The 20375-nt window shown below is 41.0% G+C and overlaps 1 protein-coding gene across 1 annotated transcript in view; it reads left to right on the forward strand.

Annotated features, from left to right (window-relative positions):
- The window catches only part of MLXIPL (MLX interacting protein like), a gene marked incomplete at its 5' end in the record, with an annotated part of 54088 nt that overhangs the window by 12415 nt on the left and 21298 nt on the right, over positions 1-20375 (forward strand). Inside the window, 6 exons of the mRNA XM_081313097.1 lie at positions 6615-6721; positions 8079-8161; positions 10004-10093; positions 13441-13485; positions 13595-13796; positions 17860-17940. Coding sequence (XP_081169223.1) covers positions 6615-6721; positions 8079-8161; positions 10004-10093; positions 13441-13485; positions 13595-13796; positions 17860-17940 — 608 coding nt within the window. The remainder of the gene's footprint in view (positions 1-6614; positions 6722-8078; positions 8162-10003; positions 10094-13440; positions 13486-13594; positions 13797-17859; positions 17941-20375) is intronic.

Below are 20375 nucleotides of genomic sequence, written 5' to 3' on the forward strand. Positions count from 1 at the left end.
ACTTTCCTCTTTCTGCTGCCATTGTGATCCCTTGGCACAATCTAAGGTTCTTTGAGAGCTGATGTAATCATGGCTGTTGCCAGATGAAGGCTGGAGAATGGAAAACATTTGACAAAAAGATGACTGTGGTCTTCCTTCTGTTCACTCCCACTGCTGTGGGTTGATAGAGGGACATCTTTGGCTTTAGATTTGTTTCTTTGGTAATTGCTCGTAATAATAAAGTAGGTTTTGCAGATAGGAGACACAGTAATAAATCTATAAACTGCTTTTGATTAGGGATGATTGACTGATCAGTTACTTTTAAATAGAGGAAGTTTGTTCTGTGTCTGTGTGGTTGTATGTATGGTTTGGTATCTTTAATTATTGTCAAAGATAGCCTGTTTGTGTCACGTTTCCGACGGATGAGCTCTTCAAAGAACACTGAGGCATTGTTTACCTTAAAAGTCTTTTATTAGAGCCCTATAACATCGGCAATGCTTGTGAAAAGCTGGAATCTGAATTCCCCTCCCCTTGGCACAATAATATTAAACACAATTCTCCTCCTTTCATCACTGCCATTAATCACATTCTCCAATTAGTTTGAACGGTTAGTTCTCCCTCCTTAGCATAACCCCCCCAGTTCTTTCTTATCCTCTTGTTACATTCAACCTTGAAACTATTCCGCTACTGTTGTTTATGTCTAACCAATTTCTCATACATTCTTCCTTCCCCCTCCCTTCTTCAACTAACTTTAACTCTAAAAGTGATATACCAGTAGAAATATGAAATAGCTGCTTCATCATCTTTTGTCAAAGCAAGACCATCCGATGTTAGCAGCGTTGACATCCGGTCCCCCTTACAAAAAGGACAGATTCTGTAATGTAAACAAAAACACAAATTAGGAGCTGGCTTTTGGTTTGTTGGGGTGTTTCTCATAAAACCTTTTGATAAGTCTGTCAGCTTTTACATTGCTAGATTTCACCCAAGTGGCTTCAGAGAATGGGTATCCCTTCCATTGTACTAGGTACTGTAATTTTCCCTTAAAAATTCTAGAGTCAAGAATACGTTTCACTTCATAATGGGTCTGACCTGCTACTACGAGGGGTCCGGGTGCCTTCTTAGGGGGAGGTCTTAAAGTGGAGGCCTGAAAAGCTTTCAGTAAGCTACAATGGAAAACCGGGTAAATTTTCCCCAAAAGTCTGGGGAGTTTCAATTCTACTGTGACCGGGTTGATGATTCTCACAATGGGGAAAGGTCCTAAGAATTTCGGTTCTAATTTCTTGTTGTGTACTTTAAGGCGTAAGTATTTGGTCGACAAATAAACCTTTTCCCCAACTTGGAATGTCCTTTGGGGAGCTCTCTTTTTATCAGCCTACTTTTTGTAGGTCTCAAAAGTCTTTTTTAAGGCCATCTTTGTGTTTTTCCAAACTTCTTCCCAACCCCTCACCCATTGATCAAGTGTCTGGGAAGCGGAGGGCAACTGAGGGTATTCCGGTATGGGGTTGAATTCTTTCCCTGTGGATACCCGGAAAGGAGTGTAGCTAGTGCTGCTGTGTACTGAATTATTGTAAGCCATCTCTGTGAAAGGGAGGAGGTCAGTCCAGTTTGTTTGTTAGTAAGAAATGTAGCATCTGAGATATTGTTTCATCATTTTGTTAGTGGATTCTGCGGCCCCATTAGTAGCCAGGTGAAAAGCAGTTGAGAAGCCTTGAGATGATCCAATTAATTTAAGAAAATTCCTCCAAAATTTCACTGTGAACTGCACCCCTCTGTCTGAAATTATTTGCTTAGGGGCGCTATGTAGCTGGTAGATATGTTTTAGGAACAACTTAGTCAGGCGTTGGGGCCGATGGGAGTCCTTTACAGGCAATAAAATGAGCCTGTTTTGAAAACAGGTCTATCACAGTCCAAATGACAGTATTTTCTCTACTGTCAGGTAGGTCTACTATAAAGTCCATAGCTATTTCTTCCCATGGTTGAGAAGGGTCGGCCGGGAAGCTGGCTTCAGGCAATTTTTCCTCCTCCATGATGGGATCTTCCCCGACTCTTTGTCAGCCTGACTCCCAAACTTGGAGACAGCGACGGGAGTTCGGGACCCCCTAGTTAGTTTGCAAAGTTGGTGGATTCCAGCTTGATGTCAAGTTTCTGATGGAGGAGCTCTTCAAAGAACACTGAGGCATTGTTTACCTTAAAAGTCTTTTATTAGAGCCCTATAACATCGGGAATGCTTGTGAAAAGCTGGAATCTGAATTCCCTCCCCTTGGCACAATAATATTAAACACAATTCTCCTCCTTTCATTGCTGTCATTAATCACATTCTCCAATTAGTTTGAAGGGTTAGTTCTCCCTCCTTAGCATAACCCCCCCAGTTCTTTCTTATCCTCTTGTTACATTCAACCTTGAAACTATTCCGCTACTGTTGTTTATATCTAACCAATTTCTCATACATTCTTCCTTCCCCCTCCCTTCTTCAACTAACTTTAACTCTAAAAGTGATATACCAGTAGAAATATGAAATAGCTGCTTCATCATCTTTTGTCAAAGCAAGAACATCCGATGTTAGCAGCGTTGACATCCGGTCCCCCTTACAAAAAGGACAGATTCTGTAATGTAAACAAAAACACAAATTAGGAGCTGGCTTTTGGTTTGTTGGGGTGTTTCTCATAAAACTTTTTGATAAGTCTGTCAGTAAAAATACCATTACAAAAATACCATACATTCTTCCTTCTCCCTCCCTTCTTCAACTAACTTTAACTCTAAAAGTGATATACCAGTAAAAATATGAAACAGCTGCTTCATTGTCTTTTGTCAAAGCAAGAACAAACAATGTTAGCAGCGTTGACAGTTTGGTTATTTTATGGTTCATTTCAATAAATTGACTAAGCCTGTTGTATAGAGTCAACATAGTTCATTTGCCTTTAACATGCTATGGAAACACAGTAACTATATTTAATTATCACTGTTTTAGTCTTAACATGCGAATCCAATGAATGAATTCATAGCTTGACATTTTTCTACCACCCATTTCACCTTTTGGAAGGAAGAAGGATAGCAGAAAAGGTTATTGAAGGCTATTTAGAGCTACAATATCCAGTTTGGGATGGAGGTTTTTTTTGGGTGGGGTAGAGAGAAAAAAATCCCACATGACAAGTCCTAATAATTGGTTGGAGTAACTTTTTTCAAACTGCCGCTTTCCCAATATATAGGACTATAATTCCCTTTTGACTTACTGGCTTTTGTCTTTCTGATTTTTGTATCTTTGCTTGATTCTAAAATTTAGCTAAAGATTCACTTGTCTGCATAAAACTTTCTCTTAGGATAGGTGTCTTGATATTCACCTGAAGACTTTGAATGTCACATATGATACTAGCAGGTAATAATTGAACTAATGGCAAGAAATCCATTGTGGATATTGTTGTCTAAAACTATGGGGTAATGGAGTAAAAGGCTGCATACTCTATTCCCGTGGTGGCGAACCTATGGCACGCGTGCCACAGGTGGCATGAAGAGCCCTCTCTATGGGCACGCACACCATCGCCCCAGTCCTAGGCCTTCAGCTGGGTTTTATAAAACCTTTTCGCTTTAGGCCTCCTCCACTGTGTGCCCAAAAAAAGGTTCAATCAATCAATCAATTTCAACTTCTTACGGAAAAAAAAAGATCTTGCAAAGTTGGAATTGATTGATTGAACTTTTTAGATCCACCCAGTCTGCCGTTACCACTGGAGCCACGCCCACCCAATGGGCCACACCCACACAATTGGCCATACCCACCCAATGGGTCATGCCCACACAATGGGCCACACCCACCCACTGGGCCACGCCTACCTGACACCTGTCAATACATAAGTGGGTTTTGGGTTGCAGTTTGGGCACTCGGTCTCTAAAAGGTTCGCCATCACTGCTCTATTCTATCTACTATATCAACCCATGATAGCTAAAAATGATAGGACTTGTAGTCTAATGTCAATGGAGGGGACCAGATGGAGGGAAGATTGCACAATCCCACTCTGAATTTCTGTTTTATAATTCAGCACTGGCCACCATTGTGCACTTTCCTCCATCACACTACCTCCTTCAACATTTGGTTGCTATTTTATAGGGTTTTCCATCCCAGCTGGTGTTTGCTTGCTTTCCTGTCCAGGAGATGATGAAGGCTGGCTTTATACATGGGTCTCTGCACATAGATTAGCGAAAATGTGCTCTGCTTTACACACTGAATAAACAGCCGGCTGACTGTTCCTGGAAACTTGGATACAGTGAGGGAATAATTGGTACAATATGGTTTTACTCTTGTTTCGATAGTGCTCCTTTCGACCACATGCGCTTGTTTTAAAAAATGTGCTTTGGGACTCTTCATATGGATTCACATAATGTAATAAACCTTAAAGATACAAGGTCACACGCTGTATCCAAATTAATAAAACACATTACAGTTTAATAAGATGGCCTAGTTGACAAAAGATGCTGTGATCTCTACAACATGCTGAATAAGGGATTTGAAGGCAAAGCTGCCTTCAAGTCAAGCTTGTCTCCTGGGGGCCACGTGGATATAACCAGGCAGTTTTCAACTGTCTTCTTCCAGGAATGTTTTCCAATTTTCCAGCTTATCTTACACAATCTTCTCTGTGCTCTCAGACAAGCCTGGCCAGTATCATTGAGGTGCTACCCAACCAGAAACTATCCAACTGGACTTTAATCTAATTCAGTATACAGCACGAACTCAGCCACGTAGAAAAACAAGGCCTTAAACAGAAAGGCAGGCCTTGCCTCTGAAAGGACCTGGGTTCAGAGCCCCACATTGGCTGTACACCTACCCACATTTCAGAAAACCAAAAAAGGATGGACTTGTCTCAATACTGCCATGACACATTTCTGAAGGTTCTGCTCACCATTCAGAGGTTGCCTGTTCCTTATTTATTGTTAACTGAAATAAGGTGCTCTGAGGTAAATAATAAAGGTAAGTTATTTTGCCACAGAGGCAGTATGTGCAGTGGCAAGCTGGACAAAGCAGAGGACCATGATGGTAATATGTACACTTATGCAGGAAAATGATATATCCTCATGCTTTGTCTCAAAGGTGCTCTTTCCACACACCCCCCCCAAAAGGCAACCGGACTGTTTTTTATTTCAGGAAGAAGAAGAAAATGTTTCGCTTCTCATCCAAGAAGCTTCTTCAGTTCTGATGGTGGGGGGGGGGATGAAAGGATAGGTATTGATAGGTAGCCCTTCCATCTCTCCCCCCCCCCCAAATCAGAGCTGATGAAGCTTCTCGGAAGAGAAGCAAAACATTTTCTTCTTCTTCCTCAAGGAAAAAAAAACAGTCTAGTTGTCTTTGAAGAAAAAAACCACACCCTTGAGATAACTATGTCCTGGATAACTGAGAATCTCCACAGACATCCCCATGCTTTCACTCATTTCTAGTTTTGTGCTAACATAATTGCTCCAATAAATAAACTATGAACCATCTTCCCTATAGAAGGCAGTGACATATCTAGAACAGAGAACTCTCATGTGGAGTCTTGCATAATTTGCTATTTCCTGACTAGTTAAACTGCACTTCTCATAACAATCTAATGCTTTAAAAGCAATTTACATGCACCACTCTGTTATTATTACAGCAACCCAATTAAGGCACCAAGATATTTCAGTACCTTGCAGAAATGATAATGCACCATTTGATTTGCCATAATAATGATCTACCTGGGAGAGTTATATAATGGTTTGTAAATGGTTAATTTATTTATCAAATTTGCATACTAGCCATCTCTTGACAAACAAATGCACTGGACAGGAAGCCCTTCTAAGAACCAAAGATCCATTAATTCAACATCTGGCGTCCAATTAAATGCCTGTAGGATGTACATGTGGTAATGCCATTCTATTACTGTTTGCCCTCAGCATCCACAGTTGAAAGGTAGGCTGCTTCAGGATTGGGAAATTCTGATTTGGTATCCAAAGTTGATACCCAACAACTTTACAACACAATCCTTACAACATACCTTATAACATAGTCCTTTCAGCAGTTCTAAGAAAGTCCCACATCCATTTGCACTATTCGGGTGACCCTGAGGGCACAGATAAACCACCAAGTGGCCTCAATGACTCTCAGAAAGAATGCTAACAAAGAATATAAATCCTTCCATTCTCCACCATTCAGTGAGAACTGAAGAAGCTTCTTGGATGGGAAGTGAAATGTCTTCGAGGAAAAAACAAAGAAAGTCCAGTTGCCTTTTGGAAAGCATCTTTGGTGCAGTCATGATCTGGATGACTGAAAATCTCCATGGACACTGATATCCAACGTTATACTACAAACACCTCGTTCAATCAGACTAAGAATTCATCAGGTCTAGTTGTCCACATTACCAATCAACTAAATGCTTCTAGGAAGCCCATAAACAGGGCACGAAGACCACATTTAAACAAGGAATACTGCCTACGTTCATGACTGCTAAATTTAGTTGTTCTGGCAAATGATTACTGATAAATATAACTATAGTTCCATGAGCTCTGGCATGTTAAACTGATATTGGATCAATTTAAAGACTTACAAACTTGGTCAAGAAAAGCACTGTCTATCTGTTCCTCATTTATATCCCTCCTTCTTTAAATCCATGTCTTTTTCTTTGACATTTCAGTGGGAAGCTGGTATCCCCCAAGTGGAAGAATTTCAAAGGATTACAATTACTTTGTCGGGACAAGATCCGCCTCAACAATGCCATTTGGCGAGCTTGGTACATCCAGTGTGAGTTTGGGGACTAGGGAAGGAGATGGGGAGACGGTTAGGGGCAAATGGTTGGGAATTCAACTCACCTTCAGTAGATAGGAGCCGAGGCTTTCTCCCCAGGGATGGGCTTCAGTATTTGCATTGCTCACATTTGAAAAGCATTTTAGATCCAAGTACAAGCAAATTTAGATTTAATGCAATTTTTTTATTTTATTAAAAATCTGAAAAGCAATTTTTCAATCCTAAAAAAGGAACTTAGGTCTTTGTGAAAGTAAATGAATAAGTCTAGGCATATTTACATGTCCATCAAGATATTAGCTTTTAGAGTAGGCAACATTATATAAAACAAAATTGTAAAAAAGTTAGAAGTTCCCAGGATGACAAATTGTAGATGAGATAAAAGAAAAGAAAATCTACATTACATCAAAATTATTCATTGTACTTCTCTATACTTTTTTGTCCTTGTTTCTATCTTGTGGATGAGAATATTCTTCCTGCGCAATGTATTTAAATACACGATGCCTCCAAATCATACTTACAATACCAAGATACTGGGGCTTTTTTATTATACTTGTTTGATTGTTTCTGAAACCATGTCCCAGCATCACACTCAGATCCCCCTCCCTTCCCTTCCCTTCCCTTCCCTTCCCTTCCCTTCCCTTCCCTTCCCTTCCCTTCCCTTCCCCTACCCTACCCTACCCTATCCTAAAGCTTGCTATGGCTTTGCAAATTGCTGACAATAGTGTCCTAGAAGTTTTCCGCATCCAAATGATACAACCACACCATTATTAGTCTATTCCACAGCATCATGTCTAGCTTCAGACATCTTTTCCTTAAATAAATGAAACGCTTAGATTAAGGAGCTCTCTCTTTGTCACCATCTAGCTGTGAATAGGAATCAAGAATGTCAGTCCAGCTGTAGATACTGTAATAACTGTTAGCCTAAAACAAGCTCAGCTACATGAATAGCAAATGGCAACGGGAGGAAATACAGAAGCAATGAAGTAGAAAGTATTTTCATAATTTGGTACCCAGCAGATGTTTTAGGCTGCAAGTCCAAAAAGTCTCAGCCTGCATGAACAAGGATAACGGAGGTGGTAATCCAAACTGCACTGGTAGGGAAAAACCGGATTTTTTTTAAAAAAAAGGTGGGGGACATTTCTGCATGTCTTTCTGCTTGCATTACAAAGCAAACAACAACTCTTTATCTTTTCTGCCTTAATATATTTTTGGAGGGGAGATGAAAGAGAAGGTGGGGGCAAAGCAAATGACATGGTTGTCTCATAAAACAGATACTGAGAAGCAGCAGGAATACCTGTGTCTCCTCAGCTTGCCTGGACAATGGAATATTTACTGTAATAGATTCTTTACACAGATGTGGAACGCAGGAAGACCTCTGTGTGTGGATTTGTTACTCCTCTAGATGGGTCTGAAGCAGATGAGCATCGAAAGCCAGAAGTAAGTGGTGTAGCATTTTCTCCATATCATGTGTGTATGTATGTATGTTGGGTTTTTTTTGTATGTGTATAGGTGATGCTGAGGGTTTTGTCAGTCATGAAAGATTAGGTACACATGTGAAGGTCCAGTTAAACTGATTTATTGCTACTCTCCCTATGCACAGGTAAATTCTCAACTAATGGTTAGCACCTGCTAGTATTAAATAAGGATTAACAGAATTCAAGTGGGGAAGAGCTGGACTTAGTCTGTTTGTGGCTGTGTAGAGATTCTAGGTTGATCCCTCTTTTAACTCTGCCCCCAGGTTCTGCCACTTCTTCCCCTACAGCCATGGTAGCAAACCTATGACATGCGTGCCTCTCTGTGGGCAAGCGCGCCGTCGCCCCAGTCCTAGGCCTTCAGCTGGGTTTTATAAAACCTTTTTGCTTTAGGCCTCTGGCGCCATGTGCAAAAAAACCTCCACAGGTTCAATCAATCAATTTCAACTTCTCATGGGGAAAAAAAGATCTCGCAAAGTTGGAATTGATTGATTGAACTTTTTAGTGCCACCCAGTCTGCTGTTACCACTGCAGCCACGCCCACCCAATGGGCCACACCCACCCAATGGGCCATACCCATCCAATGGGCCATGCCTATCTGGCACCCGATGATACATAAGTGGGTTTTGGGTTACAGTTTGGGCACTCGGTCTCTAAAAGGTTTGCCATCACTGCCCTACAGGTTGATAAAACAAGTGTTAGGAAAAGTCAGCAAACTTATTTGACTATGTCACTTAAACTATGTCATGGCTGTTTCTGAAGGTTCTAAGTCATGCAGGTCATGGTTGTCCCAAAAGGTGTTTTTTTAAAACAACAACTGGACTTTCTTGATTTTTCTTGAAGATGTTTTACTTTTCTTTTTTTCTTTTTTTTTTATTGAAAAGTTTTACATACAATTTTTCCCTTAAAAAATCCCCCCTCCCCCCCTTCTCCCTCCCCCCCTTCCTCTCCCCCCTCCCCCCCTCCCCCCCCGACTTCCCAGAGCTAAATACAAGGTATATATAAAAAAAAACAATCATAAACAACCATATACAACCAGATTTTTCTTGAAGATGTTTTACTTTTCATCCAAGAAGCATCGTCTTAAAAAAAAAATCAAGAAAATTCAGTTGCCATTTAAAAAAAAAACACCACCTTTTGAGATCTCTGTAGTTTTCATGCAACACGCAATCTGATTGCTGAATCAAAAATGCAATTTTGGGGGATTGTAAAATACGTTCTATGTAAATCAAACAGCAGAGTTCATGTAACATATATAAATCACAAATGACACAAGTTAAAACTAACCCATTGTTGGGAGTCCTTAGAACCACCCAGTGTTGCTCGGAATTGAACAGCATAATATTTAATAAATTATTGACCTTATTAATTTATCAGATACTGAAAACAAGAACATCCTGTGAACTGGATCAGTCTTTCCTTATGCTTGTCTTTTCCTTCCGTCTTCCTTTCATTCTGCTATGTCATGAAGTGGTTATTCCTCTTCTTCGACTGTTATATGGTCCCAGATGTGCTGTTTAAAAGCCATGATTTATAGTTTAGTGTGATGTGATCCCATCCATTTTAATCCACTCAGCAAGATATGATTAAGGCAAACCATGGTTTAGTATTCTGTTGGAGATCAATCCAGTTAAATATCTTTCCCTTTAGTTATATTGATAATACATGTTAATATTAAAATGGTTTTATCATTCTAAAAGCCAGGCTGAACTTGGAAAATTGGAATTAAAAATGAGTAAAAATGAGGGTTTTATTATTATTTTTCTTTTAATTTCTTCTTCTTCTGGTTTGTTGTCTTCCTTCTCAGGCAGTTGTGTTGGAGGGAAACTACTGGAAGCGACGGATTGAGGTGGTAATGAAGGAGTATCACAAGTGGCGGACCTACTATAAGAAAAGAGTAAGGATTTGTCTTCCTTTCTCCCCACACTGTTATCAAACTGACCTGCTGGGTGGATAGAATAGAACAGAGTTGGAAGGGGCCTTGGAGGTCTTCTAGTCCAGCCCCCTGCTCAAGCAGGAGAACCTATACCATCTCAGACAGGTGAATGTCCAGTCTCTTCTTAAAAAACCTCCAGTGATGAAGCACCCACAACTTTTGAAGGCAAGCTGTTCCACTGGTTAATTGTCCTCACTGTCAGGAAGTTTCTCCTTAATTCCAGGTTGCTTCTCTCTTTGATCAGTTTCCAACCATTGTTTCTCGTCCTTCCCCTCTGGTGCTCTGGTGAACAACCTGACCCCCTCTTCTTTGTGGCAGCCCCTCAGATATTGGAACACTGCTATCATGTCTCCCCTATTTCTTCTTTTCTTTAGACTAGCCAAACCCAAGTCCCATAGCCGTTCTTCATATGTTTTAGTCTCCAGGCCTTTGATCATCTTAGTTGCTCTTCTCTGAATTTTTTCCAAACTGTCAACATCTTTTTTTGTGATATAGTGGCCAAAATTGGCTGCAGTATTCCAGGTGTGGTCTTACTAGGTTTTTATAAAGCGGTAATAATACTTCATGTGATCTTGATTCTATGCCTCTATTTATACAACCCAGGATTGTATTAGCTTTTTTGGTTGCTGCTGCACACTGCTGGCTCATAGTCAAGTGATCGTCCACTAGGACTCCAAGGTCCCTCTCACAGTTACTCGTTTTAAGCTAGGTCTCGTCCAGTCTGTATTTGTACCTTTGGTTTTTCCTGCCTAAATGTAAGACACTGTTTTTCTCCACATTGAAACTCATTTTTTTGGATAGGGTATATTGTTCAAGTTTGTCAAGATCTTTTTGGATCCTGAGTTTGTCTTCTGGGGTGTTGGCTACTCCTGTCAGTTTGGCGTCATCTGCAAATTTATTTATTATTTATTTATTTATTTATTTATTTATTTATTTATTTATTTATTTATTTATTATTGGGATTTATATGCCGCCCTATCTCCCGAAGGACTCAGGGCGGCTAACAACAGTAACATATAATAAATACAGAAGTTAAGATAAAAAATTAAAATTAAAGGCCTCTGTACAATAAATTAAAATTAAAATTAAAATAAATTAAAAGTTAGAGTTAAAAATTAAAAACATAATTAAAATCCCTGTCAGTCCAGGTCAGCCAGGTGGAAAAGGAGTGTTTTGAGGCTGCGGCGAAAGGACCAGAGATCTTTGATGAGTTCCTGTTCAATTCCCTCATCTAAGTCGTTTATGATGATATTGAACAGTACTGGGCCTAAAACGGAACCTTGTGGTACCCCACTGCTTACTTCTCTCCATGTGGATGTAGTGCCATTGAGGACTACTCCTTGAGTGTGGTTTGTTAGCCAGCTACAGATCCATCTGGTGATGTTGTCTATTCCACCTTTGGCTAGCTTACCAAGCAGTAGGTTGTGGTCTACCTTGTCAAATGCCTTACTGAAATCTAAGTATACTACGTCCACTGCGTTTCGCTGATCTACTAGTTTAGTCACTTTATCGAAGAATGAGATGAGATTGGTTTGGCATGATCTGTTTTTAACAAACAAGAAAAGATAGACTTCATATCTGTCCTCAGATATTCCCTGAGGTTATCTGATTGTATCTGCCATTCACCATTTATTGATGACAGGTTGACAAAAGGGAACAAAAGAAATGGAAAGAGTCAAAATCAACTCAGAATCATGAGTTGGGTAGCAGCTCCACCTAGGGGCTCATTTGCTCTTTGATTAGGGATACCCACAGTTTACCTTTCCCAAGATTCACAAGAGATCAAAACTTTTGGCTCTGGAATTTCTGCTTCAAGACTGCTGGACTAGCAAAACAGTCCAAAGCTGGACTGTTCTTATTATTATGTTATTATCTATATACTACTAAAACTCTTCTGTTTGTAACCTTCAGTTGGGTGAAATGGTGCATCATAGAGCAACAATGTCAAGGCAAGCATACTCATATCTAAGTTGATTGGGGCTTTCTCCTTTAGGCTGGAGGTTGATGATGATGATAGTGAGGGTGATAATGACTTTTTAGCTACTGATGCTGGAATTTCATCAGCAATGGCACTACAGGCCGATATGTTAGAAAAATAACAGATCTTTGGATTCTGAAAATGCATAAAGAAGGGCCTCTCTTTAATTCATTGCTTTGGACAAAAATCATCATAAAATAGTCCTTTCTCTTACTTACTATTTTCTTGCTACATATGACAAGCACTATTACTTCAAATGGGCCCTGACTGCATTGGAAACACACTCTGAAGCTTAGCCCTGGTGAGCCATGATTTCAAAGAAGTGCAGGCTTTAATCAATGAATGTTTTAGCTTCTTAAAGTATTTTATTTTATATTTTATATTATTTTTCCCTTAATCTACCTTGATGCAATAATTGTAAAAAAAAAACCAACTACCTAGTGGTTTGTCAATGTATTGTGACTGTGCAGTGCATTTGCACTGAAGATCATTGGCCAAATTGTGTCTTAGAGTTAACACTATATTTTCCTATTTCTGAAAAGATAGTTAGAACATTGTCAGATGAACTCATATAAAACATTAATTCTTTGTTGGCATGATTCAGAAGTGATGATATAACCGCAGGGGCAGAATCGCACAGTTTTTCCTTCCTCACAGAAGAGCAAGACTTTTTTCTGTAGAGATTCCGAAATACAAGTAGTCCTCGATTTACAACAGTTCATTTAATGACCGTTCAAAGTTACAACAGCACTGGAAAAAGTGACTTCTGGCCGTTTTTCGCACTTACCTTTGTAGCATCCCAATGGTCACATGATCAAAATTCAGATGCTTCACAACTGACTCATATTTATGACGGTAGTGGTGGCATAAACGAAAGCAAAGTCAGCGGGGAAGCAAGATTCACCTAACCATGTCCCTAACTTAACAACTGCAGTGAGTCACTTAACAGCTGTGGCAAGGAAGGTCGTAAAATGGAGCAAAACTCACTTAACAAATGTCTTACTTAGAAACAGAAGCTTTGGGCTCAATTGTGGTCGTAAGTCGAGGACTACCTGTTAGAATGCAAAAAGGAGGTTGCCCATTCAGCACAGATGAAATGTTTGCACATCCTTTTATCTTAAGGATATCAGAGATTACCTGAAAGGGTATTAGGAACCACCAGTGCCCCCTACCTTATTTAAGATTCTCCAGCGTTGACCTTTCAAGCATGACTCAAATTACCCATCGCTTCCACTCCGAGGGTGACTTTTCCTTGTCCTTTACAGCTTCAGCCAGAACAGGTGTCATTCCTCAATTGGAATCCAATTCTAATGTAGCATTTCTCTTACAGCTCCACAGGTTTAGCCGGGAAGGGGAAGTTCCCAGCCCAAAGCCGGTGAGTGAACAGAATCTGGCTTAATCCATTTGGAGCTGCACGTAAGCTCTTCATTGCAAAAGGGATCCTAATGAGATCCCAGCTGAAGATTCATTTCTCTCCTATTCAGGAAGATGTCCCTTGGCAATCGACAGAGAATTGGTGTAACCAGCTCTTCTCCAATGTGGTGCCAATGCTGCTGCGGGATAAGGAGGAGGAAGAGGAGGAGGGAAGGCATCTCTTTGATATGGACAGCTTCCTCTCAGACATCTCAGACACCCTGTTTACCATGACTCAGGGCAACTGTCCCCCTCAATCATCATCAGAAGAAGGTGATTCTGGTGTCTATCTCGGCCGGCTTTAGGACAGTCTGAAGATTTTCTCTACTCTGCTAGAACATGGCAGGGGTCCCTCTAATTGTGCATTCCATTTTGTGATGAGCCAGGGACTTATAGGGAGTTCACAAGCCAGTCAGATGGTGCCTTGTGAGAGCTTGATCAGACCAAATGTGTCCACTAGTCCCTTATAAAATCCTGGTTCCCCCCCAAAAAACAACTAAAATTTGTTGGAGGCTCACCTTTAAGGTATGAGTATCACAGTACCCTCCCAATAATTGGTACCAAGAAACGCATTGACAAGAATCTGTAGGTAATAATAAAACCATCCTGACTAGTAACTTTTGACAGCTTTATCTTCCATGACAATGTTTCTGTTTATCACAATACAAATTCATAGTTTAGCTTTGTGAAATACTTCCTTTTTTCCATCCTGAATTTTCCACCATTCATCTCTATTTCTTTTTTTTTACTCTGAGTAGTTATCCCTGCCACTTTCATGCTTTTAATTTACTCGACCACTTTCCCTTTACACTTTTCCCCCTCAACACAAAGCATTCTCAGACACTGTACTTTTTTTCCCATAGGAAGTTGCTCCCAACCTGTGCACATTTGAGTTGCTTTCTTCTGTACTGTTTATAATTCTGCCATTATTTATTTATTTATTTATTTATTTATTTATTTATTTATTTATTTAAATTTAATTTAATTTAATTTAATTTAATTTAATTTATATACTACCCTTCTCCCGTAGGACTCAGGGCGGTTCACAAGGTTATTTAAAAAACAGATACAACAGTTACAAAACTTAAAATCAATTAAAAGAATTATATAAACCTTGCAATAAAACCCCAGTTAAAAAAAACAGTTAAATTCCCAATTAATACCCTCAGTCCAGGCCAGAGAGCTCAAAGAGCCAGGTCTTCAGGTCCCAGCGGAATGAGCGGAGGTCAGGGGCAATCCTAAGCTCTACAGGCAACGGTTCCAAAGGGCCGGCGCACCCACTGAGAAGGCCCTCTCCATGGGTATTGTCCGCTGGCAATCTTTTACCGGAGGTACCCTGAGAAGACCCTCCCTGTGGGAGCACACAGGACGAAGGGAGCTTGATGCCGGCAGCAGGTGCTCCCTCAGATATCCTGGACCCAAGCCATTTAGGGCTTTATAGGTCATCACCAGCACCTTGAATCTCACCTGGAGAGCAACTGGAAGCCAATGCAGTTCGCGGAGCAGAGGTGTTACATGGGAGTATCGGGAAACCCCCATCACAACCCGTGCGGCTGCATTCTGCACCAGCTGAAGCCTCTGGGTGGTCCCCAAGGGCAGCCCCATGTAGAGAGCATTGCAGTAGTCCAATCGGGAGGTCACGAGCGCATGAGTGACTGTGCGCAGGGCATCTTGGTCCAGGTAGGGCCGTAACTGGCGCACCAGGCGAAAAGAAGTTGCGACCAAAAAGTATGCAGTATTCCAATGTAGTCCTATCAAAGATTTTTTTTATGAAGCATCGTTAATTTTATTTTCAATCCCTTTCTGAAACATTGACATGAAATTAGCTTTTTCATAGCTGGCACATTGGGTTGATGTTTTCCTTAACTTACTAAAATAGCAGTAGCAGTAGCACTTAAATTTATATATCACTTCATGGTGCTTTACAACCCTCTCTAAGCAGTTTACAGAGTAAGCATATTTCCCCAACAATCTGGATCCTCATTTTACTGATCTTGGAAGGATGGAAGGCTGAGTCAAGCTTGAGCCAGTCAGGACCAAACTCCTGGCAGTAAGTAGAGTCAGCCTGCAATATTGTATTCTAACCACTGCACCACCAAGGCTGTTGGACATTCATCCTGAAAGAATATGCTATATATCTGTGGCATTGAGTCCCAGAGGTTAAAAAGAAGTTAGCTTTTAATCATATAACATTAAAAAGCAATAAGGTAAACATTTTCTAAATTATGCTTCCAAAAGCATAATTTCTCTTTATTGTTTTAACAGTAATGCTTAATGACATGCTTAATCTCATAAATCATTGTGTCTCCACTGAGCCATAGTAGCAAATAATTAGTCATAGGGATAGTCACTGTCATAAACTATAAATCCTTTAAAGCAATTAATTCAGACAATATTGACAATTTCAATAGAGAAGTGATGTGTCAATGGCTCTTAACCTATGATAGCCAGGGCTTTTTTTCTCATAGAACGTTCAGAACGGAGTTCCGGCACCTTTTTTGGATGGAACCTTGTAGGGTAGGCAAGGTGGGTTGTATGACATGTGTGAGTTCCGGCACCTTTTTCTTTCGCAAAAAAAGCACTGATGATAGCTAAATGTAACTTTATGTTCAGAGGTGATCTATCTTTAAGTACAAGTTGTCCTTGCTTAGCAGCCACAATTGGGACCAGCAATTACATTGATAAGCAATGCAGTTGCTAAGTGAAGCATCATATGACTGTGATGGGCTTACAACCTTACTTCTGTTGTGGTTGTTAAGTGAACCACTACAGCTTGTTAAGCGAAACATCAGGTGACCACAGTCTGTGGTCTTGCTGCTGTACTCCATTGACTGCTTGTCAGAAGCCTATTGTTAAGCATGCAAATGTTGATCATGCAACTGCAGAGATGCTGTAATTGTCCTACATGTGAGGACTAGTAATAAAGTTACTTTTTCAACATTGTTTTGAGTTCAAACGATTGTTAAAAAAAACCAGTTGCCTATTTATTTGTTAGATCTAACAGCAGCAGAAACTACTTATTAGGAGCAACAGAATTCTGACTTACGTGGACTTTTAGTTTGTTTCAAGAACTGGGTTCTTAGGTTCAAACACATTAGTCACACAAGCTAACTTGAAGGACAGCAGATCAAGCATGCAAGGCTTGCAAACACAATATCCCACAATGGAAGCAATAAGCTATTTTCTGAAATCTGGTAGACAGATGGGTTTTCAGTTTGCAAGGCAGTAATAGGTTGGTCTAAATCAGGGGTCCCCAACCCCCGGTCCATGGACTGGTACCGGGCTGCGGCATGCCAGCAACAGGTCCAAACAAACAAGCGAAGCCCCATCCGCAAAATGCAGGCAGCGCACAAAACCATGTCCCCTCTGGTCCACGGAAAAACTTCTCCACAGAACTGGTCCCTGGTACCCAAAAGGTTGGGGACCTCTGGCCTAGATTACTGTGTCCTTTTCTAAACAGGTAACTCTTTAGAACAGTGTTTTTCAGTCTTGGAAAATTTAAGATATATGGACTTCAGCTTCCAGAATTCCCTAGCCAGCATGAGGCATTTTAGGAGTTGACATCACACATTTTTAAAGTTACTGATACCGAGAAACATTCATTTGGAACAAGCATAGAGCATTGATCCAAGGGCTGAAAGTTGCCTACCAAGGTCATCTACTCAGCTCCAAATGTCCTTGAACAGAGCTCTGCTCTTCAAAATCTCCCTTTCCTTTCCTTCCTCTCTTTCCACATGACTAAGTAGTAAGAATCACACTTGTATGAGCTGCATAAATATCTGCTTCAGATGCTCTTTACCTTTCACTTTTGAAAGCTAAATGTCTGTGTGGGAGGAGCAGGTGGCAACAGGCAAAAGTCTGGCTGAGCGCAGATACAAGTATTGAAAGAGTATATAGATTAGTGCCTGAACACTCAGAGCATGAGCGTCCCCTCTCATGATCATTTGGGAAGAGACATAAGTAGATCTGACACAACAAGGCAGTTCTTAAATAGGGCTGTAGTTAGAACCTCCATGAACAAGGGCAGTGTTTTCTCTTTAGCTAGGCAAGCAAGGATGGTTATGGAGGAATAATTCTTCACACAGAGAAATTTAGTTGGTTGCAGTAAATGGAATTAGTCTGATCCAGATATTATATACTTATGCAATGAAGCTCAGTGTCCTTGGTGTTCACTTGAAAAAAGTTGCACTTAATTTGTCATTAGAAGATTTCAGAGCTGGGTGCTTAAGTAGAACTTGGGCAGACCAGATCCAAGCCCTCAGGTAATGTAGCCTGCTCCGAGCTCTGGAGAAGGCAGTTCTATGGTAAATCTTTGCTTGGCTTTCCTCTCTTACAGCTTACGTTGGCAACGCTGACATGATCCAACCAGACCTGGCCCCGCTACAGCCAAATCTTGATGATTTCATGGAGATATCTGGTAGGAACCAGCCTATTCTGGGGGAAGCGGAAGAGATCATGGGAGAGATCTAGAATGGGAGCCATTTGATGGCTATGATCTGTGGGGGTGCATTCAAGGCTTCCATTTTAAAAACCCTTCAGTTCTATTAATGTGTCATATTTTCTCAATTTGCTGGAAATGGGGGAAAGGAGGGGGAGGGGGAGGAGAGTCCTCAACTCCAATCTTGCTCTTGGTGCAGAAATCCAATTTAAAGCATCCTTGACAGATGGCTCTCCAGCCTCCACTTTTAACAGTTCCCCAAATATAACTTGTGCTACATGAATGTGGAACCACGCCAGGGGCTAATCAGAGAGGAAGGAAAAGTTTCTACTCAAGAAAGAGGAAATTTCTGGGGAGGGGGTGCTTGGGGGCTGCAGACCAGGAAGCAGCCAAAGAGTGAATGAAAGACTGCGAAAGAAAAATGTGGGCTGGAGGAGGGTCACTTCACTCCTTTTACCGCTGTGCTTCTGAATTTAGGAAACTCTTAGAATCGAAGAATGGAGGGATGGAAAAAAAAAACCCCTAGCAAATGCTGGTTTTGTGCAAGTCCCTTGCCCATGAAATCCTTTCTCAAGCATTCTATTGCAGAAACTCAGGACTGGTTTTGTATAACGTGCTGACTAGGTTGAAATAGGGTCAGGTATTTTGGGGTTCAGAAAATTGTGGGAAAACCAGCTGCTATCTTAGCACTTTGTGCGAACCAAGCCGTCATGTAATATTGGCTTTAATATATTGTGTGTACTCAACCAGAGCTGTGCTGCCAGGAAGGCAGTGTTCTTCCTTGAGGTTGGCAATCTAATTCAGATTTCCCCAACCTGATACCCCCCAATCCGCTACAGTCCTATAGTACAAGTTCCAGCAAGCACATACTGACAGAATCATTGGAACTGGACTCTCAATATACCTAGAAACCACCTGGTTTGGGAAGAGAGATGGATCCTTTTTGGAGTGACTGAGAATCGTAAAGATGATGGATTCCTTTGAATGATGACAACTCTTGAAATTAGTAAAATGATTTTGATCCACTGCTGTGGTCTTAGCTGTGTAATCCAGGATATTTGAGACCCAGGTGCAGCTAATATTACTGTAGTAATTGTTGAAATCTTTTTTTTGGAATGCTATTGCTTTTAATGTCAGTCTTGATGCACAGAGATTGATGTTGCTTTTTCTGGTGTGAAAGTGATGTTGGGGACAACTACATTGGCTGTGTTCCAAAAGTTAATTTAAAAATATACAAGGAAAGTCAATAAATAAGGGCTTGATTTAAGTCTTTTGTTAAGCTCATCCCTCAGAAATAATAAAAAAAATCAGGGAAATAGATAAATTCAATGAAGAGAGGCACTTCAGACATGCTCAAAGGCAGATTATCTCACAGCTGGAATTTTAGGGACTGTAGTTTTCAGTTAATCCTTCTTTCTTTTAGGTAGGTCTAAAGGATTGGCCTCTGAACTGCATTCTCTTCTAGATTTTGGGGCTGCTACCTGCAGAATTCCTGTCCAGTCTGGAAGCTCTAAGCAGTGGACATTAAGCTGATTATATTCCCAAACTTCCATATCTTGGAAGACTAAATTGAACTTACATTGTGCTAGGGACTGCAAATGTTTCTAAAAAGTCCCCTTCTTATCTAGATGCTGCAGGAGCCTCTTTGACATTTTTATGGAGGGAGGGAAGTTCAAGGAAAAAGCTGGGTTAGCCCCCCAAAACACTGCTGCAATGCAGAGGAGTGGCAGTAAGGTCACCAACTCTGTCCCCAGGCAGGCTACAGAATCCTCTGCCTGTCAGTCAAAGGGCAGAGGCCCCTGTTGAATGAGGAACCACCACCCCTTTGCTGCTCTGAATGTCTGGAGAGGAGAGGAACCTGAACCATATGGAGAAGTCCCCATGGCAGGACCACGGCAGTCTCTGGGGATGGTGACAGACTGCTGCTGGCCTTCCACTGCAGGTAGGAGATGATGGGGCAGATATGGTGGGAGTTGATTCTTGCTTTCATTTAGTCCCATCGCTGTTCCCTGGCACAGATAGCCCTTCTCTATAAACCTAGGGGCTGCGAGAGAGCTGGTGCTAAGGGAAAGAAGGAAGTGTTCTCTGTACTTGTACAGGGAACTCTCTTTCTGTAGAATTGGGCCATCTGATTCTTGATCTGTTCCCCAGAGGTGAGGATCAGTTGTGAAAAAATATAACTGTGTATAACAAAGTAGCCAGAGACCAGGAAATCAAAGTGGGGAGTTCCTAACATCTCTCAGGGTTTTATCGAGTGAATTTTGCCTAGCCCAACCTAGTTTGCTCACTCTCGTGCGGCAAACTACAGCTGCCTCTATTCCTGCTGCTTCATGGCTACAGATGAAGCACAATATCTCCTAGAGACTTTCTCATTTGGGCCTTCCAATCCTAGGAAGAAGCTGCTTGGGCATTTG

This window comes from Vipera berus, assembly GCF_964194415.1.
Source record: "Vipera berus genome assembly, chromosome: 1".
NCBI lineage: Eukaryota > Metazoa > Chordata > Lepidosauria > Squamata > Viperidae > Vipera > Vipera berus.